Source organism: Scyliorhinus canicula, chromosome 18 (assembly GCF_902713615.1).
Source record: "Scyliorhinus canicula chromosome 18, sScyCan1.1, whole genome shotgun sequence".
Taxonomy (NCBI): Eukaryota; Metazoa; Chordata; class Chondrichthyes; order Carcharhiniformes; family Scyliorhinidae; genus Scyliorhinus; species Scyliorhinus canicula.
Genome location: NC_052163.1, coordinates 98,692,359 through 98,719,873, shown reverse-complemented (window position 1 = coordinate 98,719,873; position 27,515 = coordinate 98,692,359). Strand labels below are relative to the sequence as shown.

Genomic DNA, 27,515 nt, shown 5'->3' with positions numbered 1-27,515 from the left:
GCCTTTAGTTTTTGACTTCCCATGTCGGTGCAACATCGTGGGCCGAAGGGCCTGTACTGCGCTGTATCGTTCTATGTTCTATGTTCTATGTACTGGTGATGTTTGATTTTACAATGGGTACTGGTGATGTTTGATTTTACAATGGGTTCTGGTGATGTTTGATTTTACAATGGGTACTGGTGAATGTTTGATTTCACAATGGGTTCTGGTGATGTTGTATTTTACAGCAGGTACTGGTGATGTTTGATTTTACAATGGGTACTGGTGATGTTTGTAATTTACAATGGGTTCTGGTGATGTTTGATTTTACAGCAGGTACTGGTGATGTTTGATTTTACAATGGGTTCTGGTGATGTTTGATTGTACAATGGGTTCTGGTGAAGTTTGATTTTACAATGGGTACTGGTGATGTTTGATTGTACAATGGGTTCTGGTGAAGTTTGATTTTACAATGGGTACTGGTGATGTTTGATGTTACAATGGGTACTGGTGATGTTTGATTTTACAGCAGGTACTGGTGATGTTTGATTTTACAATGGGTACTGGTGATGTTTGATTTTACAGCAGGTACTGGTGATGTTTGATTTTACAATGGGTATTGGTGATGTTTGATTTTACGATGGGTTCTGGTGATGTTCGATTTTACAATGCGTACTGGTGATGTTTGATTTTACAGCAGGTACTGGTGATGTTTGATTTTACAATGCATACTGGTGATGTTTGATTTTACAATGGGTACTGGTGATGTTTGATTTTACAGCAGGTACTGGTGATGTTTGATTTTACAATGGGTACTGGTGATGTTTGATTTTACAATGCGTACTGGTGATGTTTGATTTTATAATGGGTACTGGTGATGTTTGATTTTACAATGATTACTGGTGATGTTTGATTTTACAATGGGTACTGGTGATGTTTGATTTAACATTTTTTTAAATAAATAATTTTTATTGAAATTCTTTAACATATCTTCAACAACAAACAAACCCCCCCTTACAAAAATAAGAGAAACCATAAAACCGCATAAATAAACAGAGTATAGCTATACCACACAGTTCCCCCCCCCCCCCCCAGACTAGATGCCCCCCTTTAAATGATAAACGATAATAAATACAATATTAAACACAGAGTACCCCTCCCATCCCAACACCCCCCCCTCCCCGGGCTGCTGCTGCTGCTGACCATCTCCTAACGCTCCGCTAGAAAGTCTAGGAACGGTTGCCACCGCCTGAAGAACCCTTGCACAGACCCTCTTGAGGCAAATTTGACCCTCTCTAATTTAATAAACCCTGCCATGTCGCTGATCCAGGCTTCTACACTTGAGCGCCTCGCATCCTTCCACTGCAACAGAATCCTCTGCCGGGCTAACAGGGACGCAAAGGTGAGAATACCAGCCTCTTTCGCCTCCTGCACTCCCGGCTCATCTGATACCCCCAAATATTGCGAGCCCCCAGCTCGGCTTAACCCAGGTGTTCACCACCTTCGACACCGTCCTCGCAACGCCCCTCCAGCACTGGGCACGCCCAGAACATGTGGGCATGGTTTGCCAGGCTCCCCAAACACCTCGCACATCTGTCCTCTACCCCAAAAAACCGACTTAGCCTTGCCCTAGTCATGTGTGCCCTGTGCAGAACCTTAAATTGTATCAGGCTAAGCCTGCGCAAGAGGAGGAAGAATTTACCCTACCCAAGGCCTCCGCCCACGTACCCTCATCTATCTCCTCCCCAAGCTCCTCCTCCCATTTACCCTTTAGCTCCTCCACCGAGGCCTCCTCCCCCTGCATCTTCTGGTAAATCGCCAAGACCTTGCCCTCTCCAACCCACGCCCCCGAGAGCACCCTATCCTGGATCCTGCATGCTGGCAACAGGAGGAATGCCCTCACCTGCTGTCTTACGAACGCCCTTACCTGCATGTACCTGAAGGCATTTCCAGGGGGGGAGCCCAAATTTTTCCTCCAACGCTCGCGAACGTCCCGTCTATAAACAGGTCCCCCATCCTTCCAATACCTGCCCTGTGCCAGCTCAGTTCCTGTGCTGAACTTTTCTTTGTTCTTTGTTCCATTCTCCCTGGACAAACCGATGGTTCTCTTGGATCGGGGACCACACTGAAGCCTCTACCTCCCCCTGTGGCGTCTCCATTGCTCCCAAAGTTTGAGGGACGCCGTCACCACTGGACTCGTGGTGTACCTTGTCGGCGGGAATGGCAGCGGGGCCATCACCAGCGCTCTCAGGCTCGTGCCCACACAGGACGCCATCTCCAACCTATTCCACGCCGCCTCCTCCCCCTCCATTACCCACTTGCGTATCATTGCCATGTTGGCAGCCCAGTAGTATCCGCATAGATTAGGCAACGCCAGCCCTCCTCTGTCCCTACTCCGCTCCAGAAACACCCTTCTCACCCTCGGTGTCTTATTCGCCCATACAAACCCCATAATGCTCCTGCTGACCTACTTAAAAAAGGCCTTGGGGATCAGGATGGGGAGGCACTGGGATATAAAAAGGAACCTCGAGAGCACCATCATCTTCACCGACTGCACCCTACCCGCCAGGGAGAGCGGCAGCATATCCCACCTTTGAACCTCCTCCTCCATGTGCTCCACCAGCCTCGTCAGGTTGAGCTTGTGTAGGCCCCCCCCCCCCCCCCCAAGCTCCTGGCCACCTGGATCCCCAGGTACCTAAAACTCCTTTCCGCCCTTTTCAGTGGAAGCTCATCTATCCCCCTTCCCTGGCCCCCTGGGTGTACCACGAACAGCTCGCTCTTCCCAATGTTGAGCATATACCCGGAGAGGTCCCTGAGGATCCGCATCACCTCCGGCATCCCCCCCACCGGGTCTGCCACATACAATAACAAATCGTCGGCATACAGCGATACCCGGTGTTCCTCCCCCCACCGCACCAACACCCTCCAGTTCCTGGACTCCCTCAAAGTCATCGCCAAAGGCTCAATTGCCAATGCAATAGCAGGGGGGATAGAGGGCACCCCTGCCTCGTCCCCCGGTACAGCCAAAAGTATTCCAACCTCCTCCGATTCGTGGCCACACTCGCCACCAGGGTTTCGTATAGTAACCTAACCCAACTGACGAACCCCTCCCCGAACCCGAATCTTCTCAATACCTCCCACAGGTACCCCCACTCCACCGTATCAAAGGCCTTCTCCGCATCCATCGCCGCCACTATCTCCGCCTCCCCCTCCACTGCCGGCAACATGATTACATTTAGGAGCCTCCGCACGTTGGTGTTTAGCTGCCTCCCTTTCACGAAACCCGTCTGGTCTTCGTGGATGACCCCCGGGACACAGTCCTCAATTCTAGTAGCCTACACCTTCGCTAACAGTTTCGCATCCACATTGAGGAGCGAGTTTGGCCTATACGACCCACACTGTAAGGGGTTCTTGTCCCGCTTCAAGATCAGCGAGATCAGCGCCCTAGACATCATCAGGGGTAGGACCCCCCCTCCCTCGCCTCATTGAAAGTCCTCACTAGTAATGGGCCCAGCTGGTCCATATACTTCCTGTAAAATTCCACCGGGAACCCATCTGGCCCCGGTGCCTTCCCCGCCTGCATACTCCCCAGCCCCTTAGCCAGTTCCTCCAGCCCTACCGATGTCCCAAGCCCCACCACCTGCTCCTCCTCTACTCTTGGGAACCTCAGCCGGTCCAGATACCGGCGCATCCCCCCCCCCTCCTCCGTCGGGGGCTCCGACCTATACAGCCCCTCATAAAAGTCTCTAAATATCCCGTTTATTCCCACCGCACTCCACACCGTGTTCTCCCCTTCATCTCTAACTCCCCCGATCTTCCTCGCTGCCTCCCGTTTCCGAAGCTGATGTGCCAGCATCCGGCTAGCCTTCTCCCCGTATACATACAGGGCTAGCCTTCTCCCCGTATACATACAGGGCTAGCCTTCTCCCCGTATACATACAGAGCTAGCCTTCTCCCCGTATACATACAGGGCTAGCCTTCTCCCCGTATACATACAGAGCTAGCCTTTTCCCCGTATACATACAGGGCTAGCCTTCTCCCCGTATACATACAGAGCTAGCCTTCTCCCCGTATACATACAGGGCTAGCCTTCTCCCCATATACATACAGAGCTAGCCTTCTCCCCGTGTACATACAGGGCTAGTCTTCTCTCCGTATACATACAGGGCTAGCCTTCTCCCCGTATACATACAGGGCTAGTCTTCTCTCCGTATACATACAGGGCTAGCCTTCTCCCCGTATACATACAGGGCTAGCCTTCTCCCCGTATACATACAGGGCTAGCCTTCTCCCCGTATACATACAGGGCTAGCCTTCTCCCCATATACATACAGGGCTAGCCTTCTCCCCATATACATACAGGGCTAGCCTTCTCCCCGTATACATACAGGGCTAGCCTTCTCCCCGTATACATACAGGGCTAGCCTTCTCCCCGTATACATACAGGGCTAGCCTTCTCCCCGTATACATACAGAGCTAGCCTTCTCCCCGTATACATACAGGGCTAGCCTTCTCCCCGTATACATACAGGGCTAGCCTTCTCCCCGTATACATACAGAGCTAGCCTTCTCCCCGTATACATACAGGGCTAGCCTTCTCCCCGTATACATACAGGGCTAGCCTTCTCCCCATATACATACAGGGCTAGCCTTCTCCCCGTATACATACAGGGCTAGCCTTCTCCCCGTATACATACAGGGCTAGCCTTCTCCCCGTATACATACAGGGCTAGCCTTCTCCCCGTATACATACAGGGCTAGCCTTCTCCCCCTATACATACAGGGCTAGCCTTCTCCCCGTATACATACAGGGCTAGCCTTCTCCCCGTATACATACAGGGCTAGCCTTCTCCCCGTATACATACAGGGCTAGCCTTCTCCCCGTATACATACAGGGCTAGCCTTCTCCCCGTATACATACAGGGCTAGCCTTCTCCCCGTATACATACAGAGCTAGCCTTCTCCCCATATACATACAGGGCTAGCCTTCTCCCCGTATACATACAGGGCTAGCCTTCTCCCCATATACATACAGGGCTAGCCTTCTCCCCATATACATACAGGGCTAGCCTTCTCCCCGTATACATACAGGGCTAGCCTTCTCCCCATATACATACAGGGCTAGCCTTCTCCCCATATACATACAGGGCTAGCCTTCTCCCCGTATACATACAGAGCTAGCCTTCTCCCCGTATACATACAGGGCTAGCCTTCTCCCCGTATACATACAGGGCTAGCCTTCTCCCCGTATACATACAGGGCTAGCCTTCTCCCCGTATACATACACCGCCCCTTGCGCCTTCCTCCACTGTACCTCCACCTTCTTGGTAGTCAACAGGTCGAACTCGGCCTGGAGGCTTCATCGCTCCTTGAGTAGTCCCTCCTCCTGGACCTCTGCGTACCTCCTATCTACCCTTACCATCTCCCCCACCAGCCTCTCCCTCTCTCTCCTCTCCTTCCCCTCCTTGTGGGCCCTAATGGAGATTAGCTCTACCCTGATCACCGCCTTCAGCGCCTCCCAGACCACCCCTACCTGCACCTCCCCATTATCGTTGACCTCTAGGTATCTTTCTATGCACCCCCGGATCTGCCCGCTCGCATCTTCATCTGCCAACAACCCCACCTCCAGGCGCCACAACAGGCGCTGGTCCCTCTCCTCCCCAAGCTCGAGGTCCACCCAGTGCGGGGCATGGTCAGAGATGGCTATGGCCGAATACTCCGTGTCCTCCACCCTCGGAATCAGCGCCCTGCTCCTCACGAAAAAGTCAATCCGGGAGTAGGCTCTATGGACGTGGGAAAAGAATGAGAATTCCCTGGCCCCCGGCCTAACAAACCTCCATGGGTCCACTCCTCCCATCTGGTCCATAAACCCCCTCAACGCCTTGGCCACCGCCGGCCTCCTACCCGTCCTGGACCTAGAGCTGGATCCAATACCATATTGAAGTCCCCCCCCATTATCAAGCTCTCTGCCGCCAGGTCCGGATCCGGCCCAACATGCGCCACATAAATCCGGCATCGTCCCAGTTCGGGGCATACACATTCACCAAGACCAACCGCACCCCCTGCAGCTTACCACTCACCATCACGTACCTACCTCCATTGCCTGCCACAATGATCAGCGCCTCAAACGACACCTGTTTCCCACCAAAATCGCCACCTCTCGATTCTTTGCATCCAACCCCGAATGGAAGGCCTGCCCTACCCACCCCTTTCTCAGCCTAACCTGGTCTGCCACCCTCAGGTGTGTTTCCTGAAGCATGACCACATCTGCCTTCAGTCCCTTCAGGTGCGCAAAGTGCTACACGGGCCCTCTTTTCCGGCCCATTCAGGCCTCGCACATTCCAAGTTATCAGCCGGATCAGGGGGCTACCCGCCTCCTCCCCCCCTGCCGATTAGCCATCACCCTTTCTAGGCCAGCCACGTGCCCGTGCCTCCCGCACCCTCCGATCCCCCCCAGCGGCAGACCCCCGCCCCGATTCTCTCTACAGACTCCAGCTCCCCCTTGGCCATTGCAGCAGCAACCCAGTTCTCCCCCCCCCCCCCCCCCCCCCCCCCCCCCCCCCCCCCCCCCCCGAGCTAGGTCCCTCCCTAGCTGCGTTGCTCCCCCCATAGCATTCCCGTAAGTCAGCTGACTCCTGCTGGCCCCGCCGCTCCCGCCACTCCCTCGACCCCCCCAGTGTCAGAATCTCCCCACCTCCCTCCTGTCCATCAACGGTGCTCCTCTCCGGCACCACCCTTCCTCTCCCCCCAACCCACCCCCTTCCTCCCCTAGCACGGGAAATAGCCCGCGCTTTCCACCAAGCCGGCCCCGCCCCCTCTGCCGCAGCTCCCTTTCATGGCCTAATCCCAGCTCCCCCACCTCGGGCCTCCCCTCTCCCTTCCCCCCCCCCCCCCCCAACGGGGCCCCCTCTTCCAACCACCGACGCCCACACTCTCACCAAACCCCCACTACAAACCAAAAAAAAGGAGCAAAAGCAGTACCAAACAGAACAGAACGTCCCCCCCAAAACACAACAATCACATCAATCCCCTCTCGACATCCCCCCTCCACCGACCCTCAATCCGAGTCCAACCTTTCGGCCTGGATAAAGGTCCACGCCTCCTCCGGCGTCTCGAAGTAGTGGTGGCGGTCCTTGAAGGTGACCCACAGTCACGCCGGCTGCAACATTCCAAATTTCACCCCCTTCCGATGCAGCACCGCCTTAGCTCGATTGTATCCGGCCCTCTTCTTGGCCACCTCCGCGCTCCAGTCCTGGTATATCCGGACCTCTGCATTCTCCCACCTGCTGCTCTGCTCTTTCTTTGCCCACCTTAGGACACACTCGCTATCCACGAAGCGGTGGAACTGCACCAGCACCGCCCGCGGCGGTTCGTTGGGCTTGGGACTCTTCGCCAGGACTCGATGGGTCCCCTCCAGCTCCAGGGGCCCCGGGAAGGCCCACGCACCCATCAACATGTTCAGCATCGTGACCACGTATGCTCCGACATCCGACCCCTCCAACCCCTCCGGGAGAGGATCCGCAAGTTCTTCCTCCTCGACCGATTCTCCATGTCCTCGAACTTCGCCTGCCATTTCTTATCCAGTGCCTCGTGCGCCTCTACCTTCACCGCCAGGCCCAAGATCTCATCCTCGTTCTCTGAAGCCTTTTGCCGCACCTCCGGGATCGTCGCTCCTTGGCCCTTCTGGGTCTCGAGCAGCTCGTCAATCGAAGCCTTCATCGGCTTTACACCCCTGCCTTCCGCTCCATGAAGCATGCTGGAGAAACTCCTGCTGCTCCTGCGACCACTGCGCCCACGCTGCCTGGTCTCCACCCGCCGCCATCTTGGTTTTCCTCCCTCGCACTTTTCGCTGCTCCAAATCTGCTTTCTTCACCGCTCCACTCCTGGTCCAATCCATACAGTGCCGGGGAAATATTGCTGTCACCTTCCCACACTGGGAAACAAATGCCTTTGGGGGACCTAAAAAGAGCCCAAAAGTCAGTTTCTGGCGGGAGCTGCCGAAAGTTGGGCTTGCAGAGTGCAGAGGAGCTGCGCCTTAGCTGCAACTGGAGGTCTTGATGTTTGATTTTACAATGGGTTCTGGTGATGTTTGATTTTACAATGGGTTCTGGTGATGTTTGATTTTACAATGGGTACTGGTGATGTTTGATTTTACAGAGGGTTCTGGTGATGTTTGATTTTACAATGGGTTCTGGTGATGTTTGATTTTACAATGGGTTCTGGTGATGTTTGATTTTACAATGGGTACTGGTGATGTTTGATTTTACAGAGGGTTCTGGTGATGTTTGATTTTACAATGGGTTCTGGTGATGTTTGATTTTACAATGGGTTCTGGTGATGTTTGATTTTACAATGGGTTCTGGTGATGTTTGATTTTACAATGGGTTCTGGTGATGTTTGATTTTACAATGGGTACTGGTGATGTTTGATTTTACAGAGGGTTCTGGTGATGTTTGATTTTACAATGGGTTCTGGTGATGTTTGATTTTACAATGGGTTCTGGTGATGTTTGATTTTACAATGGGTTCTGGTGATGTTTGATTTTACAATGGGTTCTGGTGATGTTTGATTTTACATTAGGTACTGGTGATGTTTGATTTTACAGCAGGTTCTGGTGATGTTTGATTTTACAATGGGTACTGGTGATGTTTGATGTTACAATGGGTACTGGTGATGTTTGATTTTACATTAGGTACTGGTGATTGTTGATTTTACAGCAGGTTCTGCTGATGTTTGATTTTTCAATGGGTACTGGTGATGTTTGATTTTACAATGGATACTGGTGAAGTTTGATTTTACAATGGGTACTGGTGAAGTTTGATTTTGCAGCAGGTACTGGTGATGTTTGATTTTACAATGCGTACTGGTGATGTTTGATTTTACAATGGGTACTGGTGATGTTTGATTTTACAATGGGTACTGGTGATGTTTGATTTTACATTGGGTTCTGGTGATGTTTGGTTTTACAATGGGTACTGGTGATGTTTGATTTTACAATGGGTACTGGTGATGTTTGATTTTACAATGGGTTCTGGTGATGTTTGATTTTACAATGGGTTCTGGTGATGTTTGATTTTACATTAGGTACTGGTGATGTTTGATTTTACATTAGGTACTGGTGATGTTTGATTTTACAATGGGTTCTGGTGATGTTTGATTTTACAATTGGTACTGGTGATGTTTGATTTTACAATGGGTTCTGGTGATGTTTGATTTTACAGCAGGTTCTGGTGATGTTTGATTTTACAGCAGGTTCTGGTGATGTTTGATTTTACAATGGGTACTGGTGATGTTTGATTTTACAATGGATACTGGTGATGTTTGATTTTACATTGGGTTCTGGTGATGTTTGATTTTACAATGGGTACTGGTGATGTTTGATTTTACAATGGGTTCTGGTGATGTTTGATTTTACAATGGGTTCAGGTGATGTTTGATTTTACATTAGGTACTGGTGATGTTTGATTTTACAATGGGTTCTGGTGATGTTTGATTTTACAATTGGTACTGGTGATGTTTGATTTTACAATGGGTTCTGGTGAAGTTTGATTTTGCAGCAGGTACTGGTGATGTTTGATTTTACAATGCGTACTGGTGATGTTTGATTTTACAATGGGTACTGGTGATGTTTGATTTTACAATGGGTACTGGTGATGTTTGATTTTACATTGGGTTCTGGTGATGTTTGATTTTACAATGGGTACTGGTGATGTTTGATTTTACAATGGGTACTGGTGATGTTTGATTTTACAATGGGTTCTGGTGATGTTTGATTTTACAATGGGTTCTGGTGATGTTTGATTTTACATTAGGTACTGGTGATGTTTGATTTTACAATGGGTTCTGGTGATGTTTGATTTTACAATTGGTACTGGTGATGTTTGATTTTACAATGGGTTCTGGTGATGTTTGATTTTACAGCAGGTTCTGGTGATGTTTGATTTTACAGCAGGTTCTGGTGATGTTTGATTTTACAATGGGTACTGGTGATGTTTGATTTTACAATGGATACTGGTGATGTTTGATTTTACATTGGGTTCTGGTGATGTTTGATTTTACAATGGGTACTGGTGATGTTTGATTTTACAATGGGTTCTGGTGATGTTTGATTTTACAATGGGTTCAGGTGATGTTTGATTTTACATTAGGTACTGGTGATGTTTGATTTTACAATGGGTTCTGGTGATGTTTGATTTTACAATTGGTACTGGTGATGTTTGATTTTACAATGGGTTCTGGTGATGTTTGATTTTACAGCAGGTTCTGGTGATGTTTGATTTTACAATGGGTACTGGTGATGTTTGATTTTACAGCAGGTTCTGGTGGTGTTTGATTTTACAATGGATACTGGTGAAGTTTGATTTTACAATGGGTACTGGTGATGTTTGGTTTTACAATGGGTTCTGGTGATGTTGATTTTACAATGGGTACTGGTGATGTTTGATTTTACAATGGGCACTGGTGATGCTTGATGTTACAATGGGTACTGGTGATGTTTGATTTTACATTAGGTACTGGTGATTGTTGATTTTACAGCAGGTTCTGCTGATGTTTGATTTTTCAATGGGTACTGGTGAAGTTTGATTTTACAATGGGTACTGGTGAAGTTTGATTTTGCAGCAGGTACTGGTGATGTTTGATTTTACAATGGGTACTGGTGAAGTTTGATTTTACGCCGGTACTGGTGATGTTTGATGTTACAATGGGTTCTGGTGATGTTTGATTTTACAATGGGTACTGGTGATGTTTGATTTTACAATGGGTACCGGTGAAGTTTGATTTTACAATGGGTACTGGTGATGTTTGATTTTACAATGGGTACTGGATGTTTGATTTTACAGCAGGTACTGGTGATGTTTGATTTTACAATGGGTACTGGTGACGTTTGATTTTACAATGGGTACTGGTGACGTTTGATTTTACAATGCGTACTGGTGATGTTTGATTATACAATGGGTACTGGTGATGTTTGATTTTACAGCAGGTACTGGTGAAGTTTGATTTTACGCAGGTACTGGTGATGTTTGATTTTACGCAGGTACTGGTGATGTTTGATTTTACAATGGGTACTGGTGATGTTTGATTTTACAATGGGTACTGGTGATGTTTGATTTTACAATGGGTACTGGTGATGTTTGATTTTACAGCAGGTACTGGTGAAGTTTGATTTTACAGCAGGTACTGGTGAAGTTTGATTTTACGCAGGTACTGGTGATGTTTGATTTTACAGCAGGTACTGGTGATGTTTGATTTTACAATGGGTACTGGTGATGTTTGATTTTACAGCAGGTACTGGTGAAGTTTGATTTTACGCAGGTACTGGTGATGTTTGATTTTACGCAGGTACTGGTGATGTTTGATTTTACAATGGGTTCTGGTGATGTTTGATTTTACAATGGGTTCTGGTGATGTTTGATTTTACAATGGGTACTGGTGATGTTTGATTTTACAGAGGGTTCTGGTGATGTTTGATTTTACAATGGGTTCTGGTGATGTTTGATTTTACAATGGGTTCTGGTGATGTTTGATTTTACAATGGGTTCTGGTGATGTTTGATTTTACAATGGGTTCTGGTGATGTTTGATTTTACAATGGGTACTGGTGATGTTTGATTTTACAGAGGGTTCTGGTGATGTTTGATTTTACAATGGGTTCTGGTGATGTTTGATTTTACAATGGGTTCTGGTGATGTTTGATTTTACAATGGGTTCTGGTGATGTTTGATTTTACAATGGGTTCTGGTGATGTTTGATTTTACATTAGGTACTGGTGATGTTTGATTTTACAGCAGGTTCTGGTGATGTTTGATTTTACAATGGGTACTGGTGATGTTTGATGTTACAATGGGTACTGGTGATGTTTGATTTTACATTAGGTACTGGTGATTGTTGATTTTACAGCAGGTTCTGCTGATGTTTGATTTTTCAATGGGTACTGGTGATGTTTGATTTTACAATGGATACTGGTGAAGTTTGATTTTACAATGGGTACTGGTGAAGTTTGATTTTGCAGCAGGTACTGGTGATGTTTGATTTTACAATGCGTACTGGTGATGTTTGATTTTACAATGGGTACTGGTGATGTTTGATTTTACAATGGGTACTGGTGATGTTTGATTTTACATTGGGTTCTGGTGATGTTTGATTTTACAATGGGTACTGGTGATGTTTGATTTTACAATGGGTACTGGTGATGTTTGATTTTACAATGGGTTCTGGTGATGTTTGATTTTACAATGGGTTCTGGTGATGTTTGATTTTACATTAGGTACTGGTGATGTTTGATTTTACATTAGGTACTGGTGATGTTTGATTTTACAATGGGTTCTGGTGATGTTTGATTTTACAATGGGTACTGGTGATGTTTGATTTTACAGCAGGTTCTGGTGATGTTTGATTTTACAGCAGGTTCTGGTGATGTTTGATTTTACAGCAGGTTCTGGTGATGTTTGATTTTACAATGGGTACTGGTGATGTTTGATTTTACAATGGATACTGGTGATGTTTGATTTTACATTGGGTTCTGGTGATGTTTGATTTTACAATGGGTACTGGTGATGTTTGATTTTACAATGGGTACTGGTGATGTTTGATTTTACAATGGGTTCTGGTGATGTTTGATTTTACAGCAGGTTCTGGTGATGTTTGATTTTACAGCAGGTTCTGGTGATGTTTGATTTTACAATTGGTACTGGTGATGTTTGATTTTACAATGGGTTCTGGTGATGTTTGATTTTACAGCAGGTTCTGGTGATGTTTGATTTTACAGCAGGTTCTGGTGATGTTTGATTTTACAATGGGTACTGGTGATGTTTGATTTTACAATGGATACTGGTGATGTTTGATTTTACATTGGGTTCTGGTGATGTTTGATTTTACAATGGGTACTGGTGATGTTTGATTTTACAATGGGTTCTGGTGATGTTTGATTTTACAATGGGTTCAGGTGATGTTTGATTTTACATTAGGTACTGGTGATGTTTGATTTTACAATGGGTTCTGGTGATGTTTGATTTTACAATTGGTACTGGTGATGTTTGATTTTACAATGGGTTCTGGTGAAGTTTGATTTTGCAGCAGGTACTGGTGATGTTTGATTTTACAATGCGTACTGGTGATGTTTGATTTTACAATGGGTACTGGTGATGTTTGATTTTACAATGGGTACTGGTGATGTTTGATTTTACATTGGGTTCTGGTGATGTTTGATTTTACAATGGGTACTGGTGATGTTTGATTTTACAATGGGTACTGGTGATGTTTGATTTTACAATGGGTTCTGGTGATGTTTGATTTTACAATGGGTACTGGTGATGTTTGATTTTACAATGGGTTCTGGTGATGTTTGATTTTACAATGGGTTCTGGTGATGTTTGATTTTACATTAGGTACTGGTGATGTTTGATTTTACAATGGGTTCTGGTGATGTTTGATTTTACAATTGGTACTGGTGATGTTTGATTTTACAATGGGTTCTGGTGATGTTTGATTTTACAGCAGGTTCTGGTGATGTTTGATTTTACAGCAGGTTCTGGTGATGTTTGATTTTACAATGGGTACTGGTGATGTTTGATTTTACAATGGATACTGGTGATGTTTGATTTTACATTGGGTTCTGGTGATGTTTGATTTTACAATGGGTACTGGTGATGTTTGATTTTACAATGGGTTCTGGTGATGTTTGATTTTACAATGGGTTCAGGTGATGTTTGATTTTACATTAGGTACTGGTGATGTTTGATTTTACAATGGGTTCTGGTGATGTTTGATTTTACAATTGGTACTGGTGATGTTTGATTTTACAATGGGTTCTGGTGATGTTTGATTTTACAGCAGGTTCTGGTGATGTTTGATTTTACAATGGGTACTGGTGATGTTTGATTTTACAGCAGGTTCTGGTGGTGTTTGATTTTACAATGGATACTGGTGAAGTTTGATTTTACAATGGGTACTGGTGATGTTTGGTTTTACAATGGGTTCTGGTGATGTTTGATTTTACAATGGGTACTGGTGATGTTTGATTTTACAATGGGCACTGGTGATGCTTGATGTTACAATGGGTACTGGTGATGTTTGATTTTACATTAGGTACTGGTGATTGTTGATTTTACAGCAGGTTCTGCTGATGTTTGATTTTTCAATGGGTACTGGTGAAGTTTGATTTTACAATGGGTACTGGTGAAGTTTGATTTTGCAGCAGGTACTGGTGATGTTTGATTTTACAATGGGTACTGGTGAAGTTTGATTTTACGCCGGTACTGGTGATGTTTGATGTTACAATGGGTTCTGGTGATGTTTGATTTTACAATGGGTACTGGTGATGTTTGATTTTACAATGGGTACCGGTGAAGTTTGATTTTACAATGGGTACTGGTGATGTTTGATTTTACAATGGGTACTGGATGTTTGATTTTACAGCAGGGACTGGTGATGTTTGATTTTACAATGGGTACTGGTGACGTTTGATTTTACAATGGGTACTGGTGATGTTTGATTTTACAGCAGGTACTGGTGAAGTTTGATTTTACAGCAGGTACTGGTGAAGTTTGATTTTACGCAGGTACTGGTGATGTTTGATTTTACAATGGGTACTGGTGATGTTTGATTTTACAGCAGGTACTGGTGAAGTTTGATTTTACGCAGGTACTGGTGATGTTTGATTTTACGCAGGTACTGGTGATGTTTGATTTTACAATGGGTACTGGTGATGTTTGATTTTACAATGGGTACTGGTGATGTTTGATTTTACAGCAGGTACTGGTGAAGTTTGATTTTACAGCAGGTACTGGTGAAGTTTGATTTTACGCAGGTACTGGTGATGTTTGATTTTACAATAGGTACTGGTGATGTTTGATTTTACAATGGGTACTGGTGATGTTTGATTTTACAGCAGGTACTGGTGATGTTTGATTTTACAGCAGGTACTGGTGAAGTTTGATTTTACAATGGGTACCGGTGAAGTTTGATTTTACAATGGGTACTGGTGATGTTTGATTTTACAATGGGTACTGGTGACGTTTGATTTTACAATGGGTACTGGTGATGTTTGATTTTACAATGGGTACTGGTGATGTTTGATTTTACAATGGGTACTGGTGATGTTTGATTTTACAGCAGGTACTGGTGAAGTTTGATTTTACGCAGGTACTGGTGATGTTTGATTTTACGCAGGTACTGGTGATGTTTGATTTTACAATGGGTACTGGTGATGTTTGATTTTACAGCAGGTACTGGTGAAGTTTGATTTTACAGCAGGTACTGGTGAAGTTTGATTTTACGCAGGTACTGGTGATGTTTGATTTTACAATGGGTACTGGTGATGTTTGATTTTAGAATGGGTACTGGTGAAGTTTGATTTTACGCAGGTACTGGTGATGTTTGATTTTACAATGGGTACTGGTGAATGTTTGATTTTACAATGGGTACTGGTGATGTTAGATTTTACAATGGGTACTGGTGAAGTTTGATTTTACAATGGGTACTGGTGATGTTTGATTTTACAATGGGTTCTGGTGAAATTTGATTTTACAATGGATACTGGTGAAGTTTGATTTTACAATGGCTACTGGTGATGTTTGATTTTACAATAGGTTCTGGTGAAGTTTGATTTTACAATGGGTACTGGTGATGTTTGATTTTACAATGGGTACTGGTGATGTTTGATGTTACAATGTTTTGTGCAGATGTTTGATTTTACAATGGGTACTGGTGATGTTTGATTCTATTGCTGGAACTGATGTTATTCGATTTAACAGCAGGTACTGGTGATGAGTGATTTTGGAAAAAAAACGTTTCATAGAATTTCCTCCTCTAAACAATGGATAACCTTTATCAACCTTGATAAACATAATCTGTCATAAGATCTGGCATAAGAATTATCAGAGAAATAATCTGATTTATTGTTCCTGTTTTTAGATATCAATGAGTGTTCCCTCAATCCCCTCCTCTGTGCCTTTCGCTGCATTAATACCTATGGCTCCTATGAGTGCACCTGCCCTGGAGGGTACACTCTGAGAGACGACCGCAAGATGTGCAAAGGTAAGAGAAGGAATCTCCGAGTTCTGGTACCACATTGACCAGGTGTCAAATATCAACTTTCTCTCAACTTCCTTTTAAGTTTGTTTGGAAAAATGCATTTAAATAAAATATCAGTTTCACAGATTTTCTTGCACATCAATTGTTTCAGCTAGCATTTGTTTATAAAAATGTTTAATAATAAATTGGTAGGATACGGTTTTCTTTCATTATGTGGCTTACTTTAACATTAGCCGGTCAAAATGACTGTTCAGGCAGTTATATCAGCATTAATCAGGAAAACCCACCACAATCTCCTCTATCAAGTTGTACAGATAACTAAAAGAGCTGTGGAGTGACTGATTCCAGATGTGTGGTTATCAATATCAGCTGTGGAATGACAAAAACCTGCTGTGGGGTGATCCACTCGAGCTGTGTAGCAAACAAATCCAGCTGTGGAATGATCTGATCCAGCACTAATTCAATCCAATAACTGATGTGGAATGACCCACTCCAGCTGCAAAACAACCAGATCCAGGGTGAATTCAATCTAAATGGCCCAGCAAAGATTCAGCAAATTCATAATCTGACCCGACTCCTGATAACAACAGCTCACACACTCAAATTGACCACGGTTACAGCTGATAAATGTGATTTCTCTCGATATGGAGAGGTCAGATATGTCGGGGAGATCAATTTGTAATTGTTGGCATGTTTCAGATGTATCTGGTGGCTGAACTTGTCTTAGTAACTTTGCATGTGAGAATTTCAGTCATTTATTTGATCATTTCCATTCTTGTGTAGTTCACCGGTTCAGCCAGTAACATTCAAGAGCAAGATATTCCCCAATATTGTCCAGCCCGCATGGTAATTTTTGATAACACTGATGCACTGCACTGTGATTGAATCATAAGTGCGTGTAAGTTATAATTAACAGTTGGGAACCTAGTACAGGAACAGATATTGGGGGCTGGGAGCAAGGTTTATGCATTACTGACATTGCTTATCCGTGATTACAGATTTGGATGAGTGTTCAGAAGGATTCCATGATTGTGAGTCTCGAGGGATGACATGCAAGAACCTGATTGGCACCTTCATGTGCATCTGTCCACCTGGAATGATGCGAAGACCAGACGGAGAGGGTTGCATGGGTACATCTTCCAGTCTTTCTGACTGCCTGTCTATCCTTTGGTTTCCGTGACTGCCTGTGACCAGCTGTCTAATTGTATGTTTGTCTGTCTAACTTTGCTTGTCTGTGTGCCTGCCTATATAACGGTCTGCCTGTCGATGTGTGCCTGTCTATCTAACTGGTTGTCCCTGTGTCTGCCTGTCTGTTTGTAAACCTGTCTATCTACCTGTGTGCCAGTCTGCTGTGCGCCTGTCTGTAACTGGATGTTTGTCTGCCCATTGTTCTTTTCTGTGATCATTTTAGATAAAAAGAGTAGGTTTATAGCCATTTCTTGGGAGATTAATAATTAATAATAATCTTTATTGTCACAAGTTGGCATACATTAATACTACAATGAAGTTACTGTGAAAAGCCCCTAATCGCCACATTCCGACGCCTGTTCGGATACACAGAGGGAGAATTCAGGATATTCAATTCACCCGACAGCACGTCTTTCGGGACTTGTGGGAGGAAACTGGAGCACCCGGAGGAAACCCACTCAGACACAGGGAGAATGTGCAGACTCCGCACAGACAGTGGCCCAAGCGTGAATCAAACCTGGGACTCTGGAGCTGTGAAGCAGCAGTGCTACCCACTGTGCTACCCCGCTGCCCTATTATGACTTGGATGTTCCTCCTCCTGTTGACGGATGAGTTGGGTTGGATCGCCACCAAGCGAGAACCTGCTGCTGCCAAAGAGGCAAATGTGGTGGTGCCGCAACAGGATTGTCACCACAGGACCAGAAGAAGGAGCAGCAACTAAAGGGGTGCCGCAAATGCCTCAACGTGATTTTTTACTAAGGGCGTGGCTTGGATTTAGGTGTCCAGCAGATTAGTCTTTGGAACTATTACAAAAAAAAGAGAAAACAATGTTTGACCCTCTTGGGGGGTGGTTAGTCAGCGGAATCAAAGTGTGGCCTGAGACCTAATTTAGGACCAGTTAGTGCAGAAAGATTCCCATCTATGATTCAGTACGTAAAGATAAAAAACATGCAATGTGGGAAAAATGAGCTTCTTTCAATGATCAAATGTTGCATGTCTGGTCTGTTTCGCATATCTATGTTTTAATTGATGATGAATTTATTGAAAAATGTTGATTAATTTCGAGTTGCTGCCTAACTCTGGAATATTCTGACATTCAGTTAACCGTGTGCTCGTAGAGAATTATCTTCCTCTCAACAAGGTGCCAATTTGTTACCTCTGCAAAATTTTGATTGAAAATAGGTTCAAGCAACCAAATAAACATTTTCAACAGACAAATTATTTCCATGTATTTGATCTAGACTCCGTGCAGAGTAAGGTCACATCATGGTTAAATTTTAGGGAAGGTTACAGTTACATTTCTGAATTTCACCTTTGCTTAGTTTACATAGAATTTACATAGAATTTACAGTGCAGAAGGAGGCCATTCGGCCCATCGAGTCTGCACCGGCTCCCGGAAAGAGCACACTACCCAAGGTTAACACCTCCACCCTATCCCCATAACCCAGTAACCCCACCCAACACTAAGGGCAATTTTGGACACTAAGGGGAATTTATCATGGCCAATCCACCTAACCTGCACATCTTTGGACTGTGGGAGGAAACCGGAGCACCCGGAGGAAACCCACGCACACACGGGGAGGATGTGCAGACTCCGCACAGACAGTGACCCAAGCCGGAATCGAACCTGGGACCCTGGAGCTGTGAAGCGATTGTGCTATCCACAATGCTACCGTGCTGCCCTAGTTGTAGCACTGATGTTTCTGACTCAGGTCTGTGGGTTCAAGCCCCACTCCAGTATAATCTAGATGACACCTCAGTACAATACTTTGGGAGTGTTGTATAGTCTCTTTCAGACTAGACATTAAACTGTGGCCTTGTCCGTCACTATAGAGTCATAGAATCCCTACAATGCAGAAGGAGGCCATTTGGCTCATCAAGTCTGCACCAGCCCCTAGAAAGAACACCCTACTCCTATCCCTGTAACCTAGTGACCCCCACCTAACCTTTTTTGACACAAAGGGGCAATCCACCTAACCTGCACATCTTTGGACTGTGGCAGGAAACCGGAGCACCCGGAGGAAACCCACGCAGACAGGAGGAGAAAGTGCAAACTCCACACAGACAGTCACCTGAGGCCGGAATTGAACCTGGGACCCTGGAGCTGTGAGGCAGCAGTGCTAACCACTGTGCCACCATGCTGCCTACTTTAGCTACATAAAAAGATTTCCTGGATCTATTCAAAGAAGCGCAGTGAACTCTCTCAACTTTTCATTCATTCAGCGCAGTTTAATTGGTTGTGGGATCTTACAATGGGTAAAAATGTCCAACAGAACAACAGTAACTACACATTCAATTATTTCATTGTATCTGAGAGATGGGAGAAGGTGTTATCTATAAATACAGCTCTTTCATTCTCACACGCGTGTTAACTTTCTTTTGGAATGTATCCAGATGAAAACGAGTGTCGCACTAAACCGGGGATATGTCAGAATGGACGCTGTATTAACACAGTTGGTAGTTACCAGTGCGACTGCAACGAAGGATTTTTGGAAAGTCCATCAGCTACAGAATGTCTGGGTAAGTTGATAAAGCTCGAAACATGACATGATCCCCGGAATTGTTTTTGCAAATTAACGTTAAATTAGATTATCTCAAATGTACAGGAGAAATTGTTAAAAGTAGAAAAGAGATGAGGGATGGTCAGATTAATTTTTAGATATTGAATAGGCTGGCTGAGACCCTGAACAGTAGGTCCTCAGCTTGTATACTGGAGATACCCAGTTAATGCAGATTTGCTGGCATTGTCACGGTCAAATCTTGAAGCAACAGCACTGAACTTGTCCAATTACATTTCAGAGTGTAGCATGCACTAGAACCCTAACTCTCTTTAAGTGACTTATAAACACTGATTGTGCCATCCAGCGAATGGGTGACGTAGTTAAATATTGAGGATGGGATTTAGTTCTGGCTTGAACTGGTTTCATGTGGTGCAAGTTCACCTGATGAGCCAGGCTGCACTGACACTATCCATCCCACGGATGTCTGTGGGTACGTTTTGAGGTTGAATGTTTCTATGGGAATATGTATTGAGGGTTGGGCCTTTCTATGGGTGTGTATTGGGGCTAAAGGTTTCTGTGGATGTGGATGTGAGTTAGGGCTGGGAGATTCAGTCGGTAAATACTGGGGTTTCTCTGGGTGTGTTTTGGGGATGGATGTTTCTGTTGTGTTCTGGGGATGCGAGTTTGTAGTGTTTTGGGTTTTGGAGGTTTCTCTGGGTACGTGCACATCTACATCCATATCCATGTTGGATGCTTAATGCTTAGCAATAAATACTGGGTGAAAGAGTTAGTTTGATCTTTAATTTACAATATTCACCGATTATGCATCAGACTCCTGAACATTGAATCCTAGTTAAAAACATAAATGTTGATCGTCCCGTCTCCCTAATTCCATCTCCACCTCTTCTGAAGCTGTTGACTCTTACTGGGTGCTGAACCTTGACTTTACAGTTCTTCAGGGGCTGACCCTTGCTGGGGCATTTATAACGCAGTCCGCATCAAGCAGTGTAGTCGCTCTCTGGATAATTTAGTCCCACGCCAGTCAGTGCAATTATACACAGTGTCACTGAAATTTCATGGAGTTTGAGAAGTTAGAATATCAAGGAGCCGAAGAAATGAAATAAGATGACAATCATGGGGTCATTTTTCACACTTAACAATTTTTCGTATTTAAAATGGTGACCACTTTAAACTGTGTTTCCTATATTTCTGTCTATGGTTGGCCTCTCAAATCCAATCCTTTCCATAGAATCTGTACACTGCAGAAGGGGGCCATTCAGCACATCTGGGCACTGAAAAACAGCAAGGGCATCCTACCTAGGCCCACTCCCCCGCCCTATCCCCATAACCGCATCTAAAATACACATCTTTGGGCACTAAGGGGCAATTTTACATTGCCAATCCACCTAACCTGCACATCTTTGTCCTCTCTTATCCCAGATAATCGTCAAGGGTTCTGTTTCATCGAAGTTTTGCAGACCATGTGTCAGATGTCATCCACCAACCGTAACCTAGTTACCAAGTCTGAGTGTTGCTGTAATGGAGGCAGGGGATGGGGCAACCAATGTGAATTATGCCCACTGCCTGGCACTGCCCGTTATAAGAAAATGTGCCCCCATGGACCTGGATATGCCACAGATGGTAGAGGTAAGGCACATTTATACAGGTTCTCAGTCGTTTATTAGTGGACTCCATGAGTGATTTTCCAACCTTACATCAGCCAAGAGCCTTGTCCACCTTGGCTTCTGATGGTTGGGGCGGGATTTTCTGGTTTTTCCCACTGGCAGGATCTTCCAGTCTCACCGAAGTTGGACCCTATCCTGCGTTCCCTGATGACGGGAAGGGTGAGCCATACAAATTGCCAAGACTTCGTTGGGACTGGAGATGCCGCCGGTAGGCACGTCGGGCCACCTCCGCCGCGGGAAAGCCCACTGCAGAGGGACTGGAAAATTTTGGCCTTGGCCTGCATGGATTTTGGTTTGTGGTCCGAAAACCATGTGCCGGAATTTCCAAAATATACTTTTTATGGGCGACAGTCCTGGTCAGATGCACAACGTGGGAAAATTACCTCCTCTGTACCCGCTGTGTCAGTTATCTCCAATCTGATTAACGGTACAAAATTTCCCATGAGCCACGTCATCACTCTCTCGGGGGATTGTGATTACGCTCATTCAGTGTGAATGCTTCATTTGACAAAAGCTTTTGTTTGAGTCCATCATAAATTTAGAGTCCCCAATTATTTTTTTCCCCCAATTAAGTGGCAATTTAGCGTGGCCAATTCACCTAACCTGCATATCTTTGGGTTGTGGGGGTGAGACCCACGCAGACACGGGAAGAATGTGCAAACTCCACATGGACAGTGACCCAGGGCCAGGATCGAACCCGGGTCCTCAGTGCCAAAGCCAGCAGTGCCAACCACTGTGCCAACATGCCACCCCATTGGTTGAGCCCATCATTGCTGGCACTGTTCCAGGAAGTGTCAACCTTTAGAAAAGGCAGTCGGGATAAGGAACACAGCAGAGCCTTGAGTTGATATTCCAAACTAGATCAGTTCCAATGTCTGTGAGCGATAGAATTGCTGGCGTGCATTTCAGTGCAATTACAGTATCCCCAGTATGTATTGCCTCACAGTGTGAGGACTGACTGCACTCCATTAACTCTTCAGTAGAACATTTCTGGCTGACACACTTTTGGCACAGCTCTGGAGGACACCGTGTGCTCTGGTATTGATACACCAGCGACTGTGAAACACTTATTTGGGAAGGGAGCCATGGATCAGTGTCAATGGAGAAGTCACAGAGCAGCAATGCAATGATGAATTTCAGGGGATTTGTCTTTGTGGCACACTTTCCTATGAAGGAATTAAAATTTGTTAAAATTTGTTAAAATTTATTCCATGTTAACGATTCATATCAAACTTGTTTCAAAGCTGAAACTCCAGCCAATCTTCATCCATCTTTACCAAAGAGGTAGATGCTACGCAGCACGTGGTAGCAAATTCTGTCCCTAGAGAGGTTCAAAATTGATGAGCAGGAAGTGTTGAAAAGACTGTCGGTACTGAAAATTGACAAGGCAGCTGAACCGGATGAGATGCATCCAAGGGTATTGAAGGAAGTGAGAATGAAAATTGCAGGGGTGCTGGCCATAATCTTTAATCTTCCAGTCTTCTCTAGACTCAGGAGAGGCGCCTAAAAAGACTGGAGAATTGCAAATGTAAGCCCTTGTTCAGAAAGGTTGTAAGATTAGCCCCAGAAAATACAGGGCAGTCAGTTTAACATCAGCAGTGGGCAAGCTTCCAGAAACAATTATTCGGGATATAATTTGTAGTCACATGGGAAAATGTGCGTTAATTAGGAAGAGCCAGCACAGATTTCTAAAGGGGAAATTTTGTTCAAATAACTTGTTGGAGTTTTTTGAGGAGGTAACAGAAAGGGTTGATGAGGGTAATGCTGTTGATGTGGTGTACATGGACTTTCAGAAGGTATTCGGTATAGTGCCACACAGCAGACTTGTGGATTAAAGTTATAGTTCATGGAATAAAAGGGACAATAGCAATGTGGATACAGAATTGGCTGAATAATAGGAAGCAGGGAAATATTTCAGGCTGGCAGAAGGTTTGTAGTGATAAAAGCAAATTACTGTGGGTGCTGGAATCTGAAACCAAAGAGAAAATGCTGGAAAACCTCGGCAGGTCTGGCAGCAAATGTAGGGAGAGAAAATAGCTAACGTTTCGAGTCCAGATGACCCTTTGTCAAAGGTTTGTAGTGATGTTCCCCAGAGATCTGTATTTGGAACCTTGCTTTTCTTGCTATGTATATATTAATAATCTAGATCTTGGTGCGCTGGTGACAATTTCAAGTTTAAACTTGGAAGTATTGTAAACTGTGAAGAGAACCATGTAGAACTTCAAAAGACATAGACAAGGTGGTGGAATGGGCAGATGGATGGCAGATGAAGTTCAATGCGGAGAATTGTGAGGTGATGCATTTTGGTAGGAAGAACATGGAGAAACAATAGAAAGTAGGGTGTAAAATTCCGAAAGGCGTGTAGGAGAGAGGGTCCTCTGAGCATTGAATCCCTAAAGTGCAGAAGGAGGTCATTCAGCCCATCAAGTCTGCACCCTACCTCGGCTCACTCCCGCACCTCATCCACATAACCACGCCTCTGGATTAGAAGTACAAAAGTAAATGAATGTTAGCCTTGCTGCCCTGTTACAGATATGTTGTTTACATATTACAAATAATATATTATACATTACAGATATCGATGAGTGTCGAGTGATACCTAACTTGTGTAAGAATGGGCAGTGCATCAACACCATGGGCTCCTTCCGCTGTTTCTGTAATATTGGATACACCACTGATTTAACAGCAACCTCCTGTGTTGGTAAGAAGCTTTTGTGTTATCCTTTCCAAGTAACTGATGCACAGCAACCTTGCAGGCAATGTTCTTGTGCACATATCAGCATATTTCTTGTATAAGGAAAAATGTATTCTATTTATCAATTGAAAAACCCAAGTGGCAGCTCAAGGCCCAAAGGGCTGGACACCCCTCATGTTGGAAAGAGTAGGGAAGAAGTCAAGGTAAGTCAGGAAGCAGAGAGCAGGTGACCTAAGATCGGATTTTAAAAGCTTGCAGATTCTGGCAGGGAGAACAGGCTCAGGGAGGCGAACCATTCCACAGTTTTCTGATCCTAGGAAAGAATGGGTTAGGCTTTGAGAGAGTTGGATGATTTGAACACTGTGAGGATGAAGGGAAGAGGAAGCATGCGATTGCATTTTTCTTATAGCCGTTCAAGGGATTTGGGCATCTCTGGTTAGGCCAGAATTTATTGACCATCTCCATTTGCCCTTGAGAAGGTGATGGCGAGCTGCCTTCTTGGACCACTGCACTCCATGAGTTACAGGAACATCCACAGTGCTGTTACAATGGATACTTGGAGCTGAAGCAGAACAAGAGAGGGAAGTTCAGGGAAATAGTGACCATTGTTAATAAACTAAAGCGAGACAAGGCAAGCTCAGTTATAGAGGGAGGGGTGAGAGCGGGATCATCTATCATACAAGTCATTTTACTTGTGTCTCCTTGAAAGGTCTCTAAGCGTCTCCAGATGTGGAAAATTATTCAAAAATTGTTGGGATTTTACTTCTTTAGAGAATTAATGATTGTTGGGGTAATTGTAGAGACTTTGATTGAGGAAGACATCCCAAAACCTAAGGACAGAATTTTCCGGCCGTTCCCTGGTGGCGGATTTCTCTGGTTGTGCCGGCAGCACACCCTCACCCGTGGGTTTCCCGGTGGGATAGGATGGCTTCAGCAGCAGGAGCAGAGAACGACATGGTGTGCCCCCCTTCCCCCGCCAAGAAACATGTGGCTCGGAGGCCGGAGAATACCGCCCAAAATCTTAATGAAAACCAATATGTCGAGCTCCGAAGAGTCATATTGGACTCAAAACTCTGCTACAGATGATGCCAGGGCTGTTGGGTTTTCCCAGAATTTTCTGTATTTTTTTTGTCAACTTAATTGTTTCCAGTAAGACTAAGGTTAGGTGATTAAACAAGAACCAAAAAAAATGATTATTGATCAAGAAGCCTCATTGGGTCAACGCAGCACTCTAAGTCCTTATATTATGGTAATCCCAGTGAAAAGGGTGTGATAGAAGAATTGTTTCAATTGTTATTCAGTATTCCTCTGTATGCTATTGTTCCTGCTCAGCAGATAGACCATCAGAGAGGGAGGTCAGGGGTTACATTCCTAAATGATACACTCAGTGGCCATCTGGGACTAAGAGTGATCCTCACATTCATGGTGATTCTGACAGGACTGGGTACATGGGACCGCTAGGACTAACTCAGCATTAACACCTTCTTCCTTGTCGTTTCCTTACAGATCTCGATGAGTGTGTGCAGTCACCCAAACCCTGCAACTTTATCTGCAAGAACTCTGAAGGCAGTTACCAGTGTTCATGTCCACGAGGCTACATCCTGCAGGAAGATGGCAAGACGTGTAGAGGTAGGGGGCTGAAGTAGGGGGCCTATGCATTCTGCATACAGCCCAAAAACACTAAAGCTTTGTGCAATGGATAGCACTCTTTGCCAATATGTCAGAAAGCTATAGGAATAAGTCCAACACTTGAGTCTCTGAAAATCTAGTCTGGCAATCATGGTGCAGTAACAAGGGAATACTGCGTTGTCCGAGATGCCATCTTTTGGCTGTGGTGTTAAACCACGGCATTGCCTGCCCTCTTTAGTGATGTAAAAAATTTCATGGCATTCATTTGAAGAAGGGCAGGGAGGATTTTTGCTTTATTCTTTCATGGGATGTGGCCATCGCTGGCAAGGCCAGAATTTGTTGCCAACCCAACTGTCCCTGTATTTAGTGCTTTGCTAGGTCATTCCAGAGGATAGCTAAGAGCCAACCACATTGCTTTTGATCTGGAGTCGCAGTTAGGCCACCTGACAGATTTTCTGCCCTAAAAGGATGGGTTTAAGTGACAATCAATAATAGTTTCATAGTTTAGGGGAGGTAGTGGTGTAATGGTATTGTTACAGGACTAGTAATACAGAGACCCAGGGTAATGCTCTGGGGACCTGGGTTCTAATCCCACCAGGGCAGATGGTGAAATTTGAATTCAATAAGAATCGGGAATTAAAAGTATAATGATGGGCGGCACAGTGGTTAGCACAGCTGCCTCACAGCGCCGAGGACCCAGGTTCTCACGGGGCCTCACGGTAGCATGGTGGTTAGCATCAATGCTTCACAGCTCCAGGGTCCCAGGTTCGATTCCCGGCTGGGTCACTGTCTGTGTGGAGTCTGCACATCCTCCCTGTGTGTGCGTGGGTTTCCTCCGGGTGCTCCGGTTTCCTCCCACAGTCCAAAGATGTGCGGGTTAGGTGGATTGGCCATGCTAAATTGCCCGTAGTGTAAGGTTAATGGGGGGATTGTTGGGTTACGGGTATACGGGTTACGTGGGTTTAAAGTAGGGTGATCATTGTTCGGCACAACATCGAGGGCCGAAGGGCCTGTTCTGTGCTGTACTGTTCTATGTTCTATGTTCTATGTTCGATCCTGGCCCTGGGTCACTGTCCACGTGGAGTTTGCACATTCTTCCCGTGTCTGGGTGGGTTCTCCCCCACAACCCAAAAAGCTGTGCAGTGTAGGTGGATTGGCCACGCTAAATTGCTCCTTAATTGGAAAAGAAAGGAATTGGGGCTCTAAATATATAAAAATTAAAGATAAATATAATAAAAGTCTAATGATGACCATGAAACTATTGTCGATTGTTGTAAAAACCCACCTGGTTCACTAAAGCCCTTTAGGGAAGGAAATCTGCTGTCCTTCCCTGGTCTGGCCTACAGACCCACAGTATTGAGGTTGATTCCTTTGATAAAAAGCTTTCTGAACTCTGTTGAAGAGCAGTTTGAGATGGGCAATAAATGCTGGCCCAGCCAGTGATGCCCACATCTGATGATAATGTTTATTATTGTAACAATTAGGCTTATATTAACACTGCAATGACATCACTGTGAAAGTCCCCTAGTCGCCACACTCCGGCACTGATCGGGTACACTGAGGGAGAATTCAGAATGTCCAAATTATCTAACAGCCTGTCTTTCAGGACTTGTGGGAGGAAACCGGAGCACCCGGACGAAACCCACAAATACACAGGGAGAACATGCAGTCTCCGCACAGACAGTGACCCAAGCCCAGAATCGAACCTGGGACCCTAGTGCTGTGAAGCAACTGCGCTACCATTCCGCACACTATTTTAAAAAAAAGTCACGATTCTTGAGACCAGCTTCACATTCCAGATTTAA

The 27,515-nt window shown here is 45.2% G+C and overlaps 1 protein-coding gene across 1 annotated transcript in view; it reads left to right on the top strand.

The window, feature by feature from the left end:
• fbn2b (fibrillin 2b) overlaps positions 1 to 27,515 on the top strand; it is a 310,225-nt gene that overhangs the window by 257,387 nt on the left and 25,323 nt on the right. Inside the window, exons 54-59 of the mRNA XM_038776744.1 lie at positions 15,893 to 16,015; positions 17,011 to 17,142; positions 19,595 to 19,720; positions 21,142 to 21,348; positions 23,962 to 24,087; positions 25,588 to 25,710. Of these exons, the coding sequence (XP_038632672.1) occupies positions 15,893 to 16,015; positions 17,011 to 17,142; positions 19,595 to 19,720; positions 21,142 to 21,348; positions 23,962 to 24,087; positions 25,588 to 25,710 (837 nt within the window). The remainder of the gene's footprint in view (positions 1 to 15,892; positions 16,016 to 17,010; positions 17,143 to 19,594; positions 19,721 to 21,141; positions 21,349 to 23,961; positions 24,088 to 25,587; positions 25,711 to 27,515) is intronic.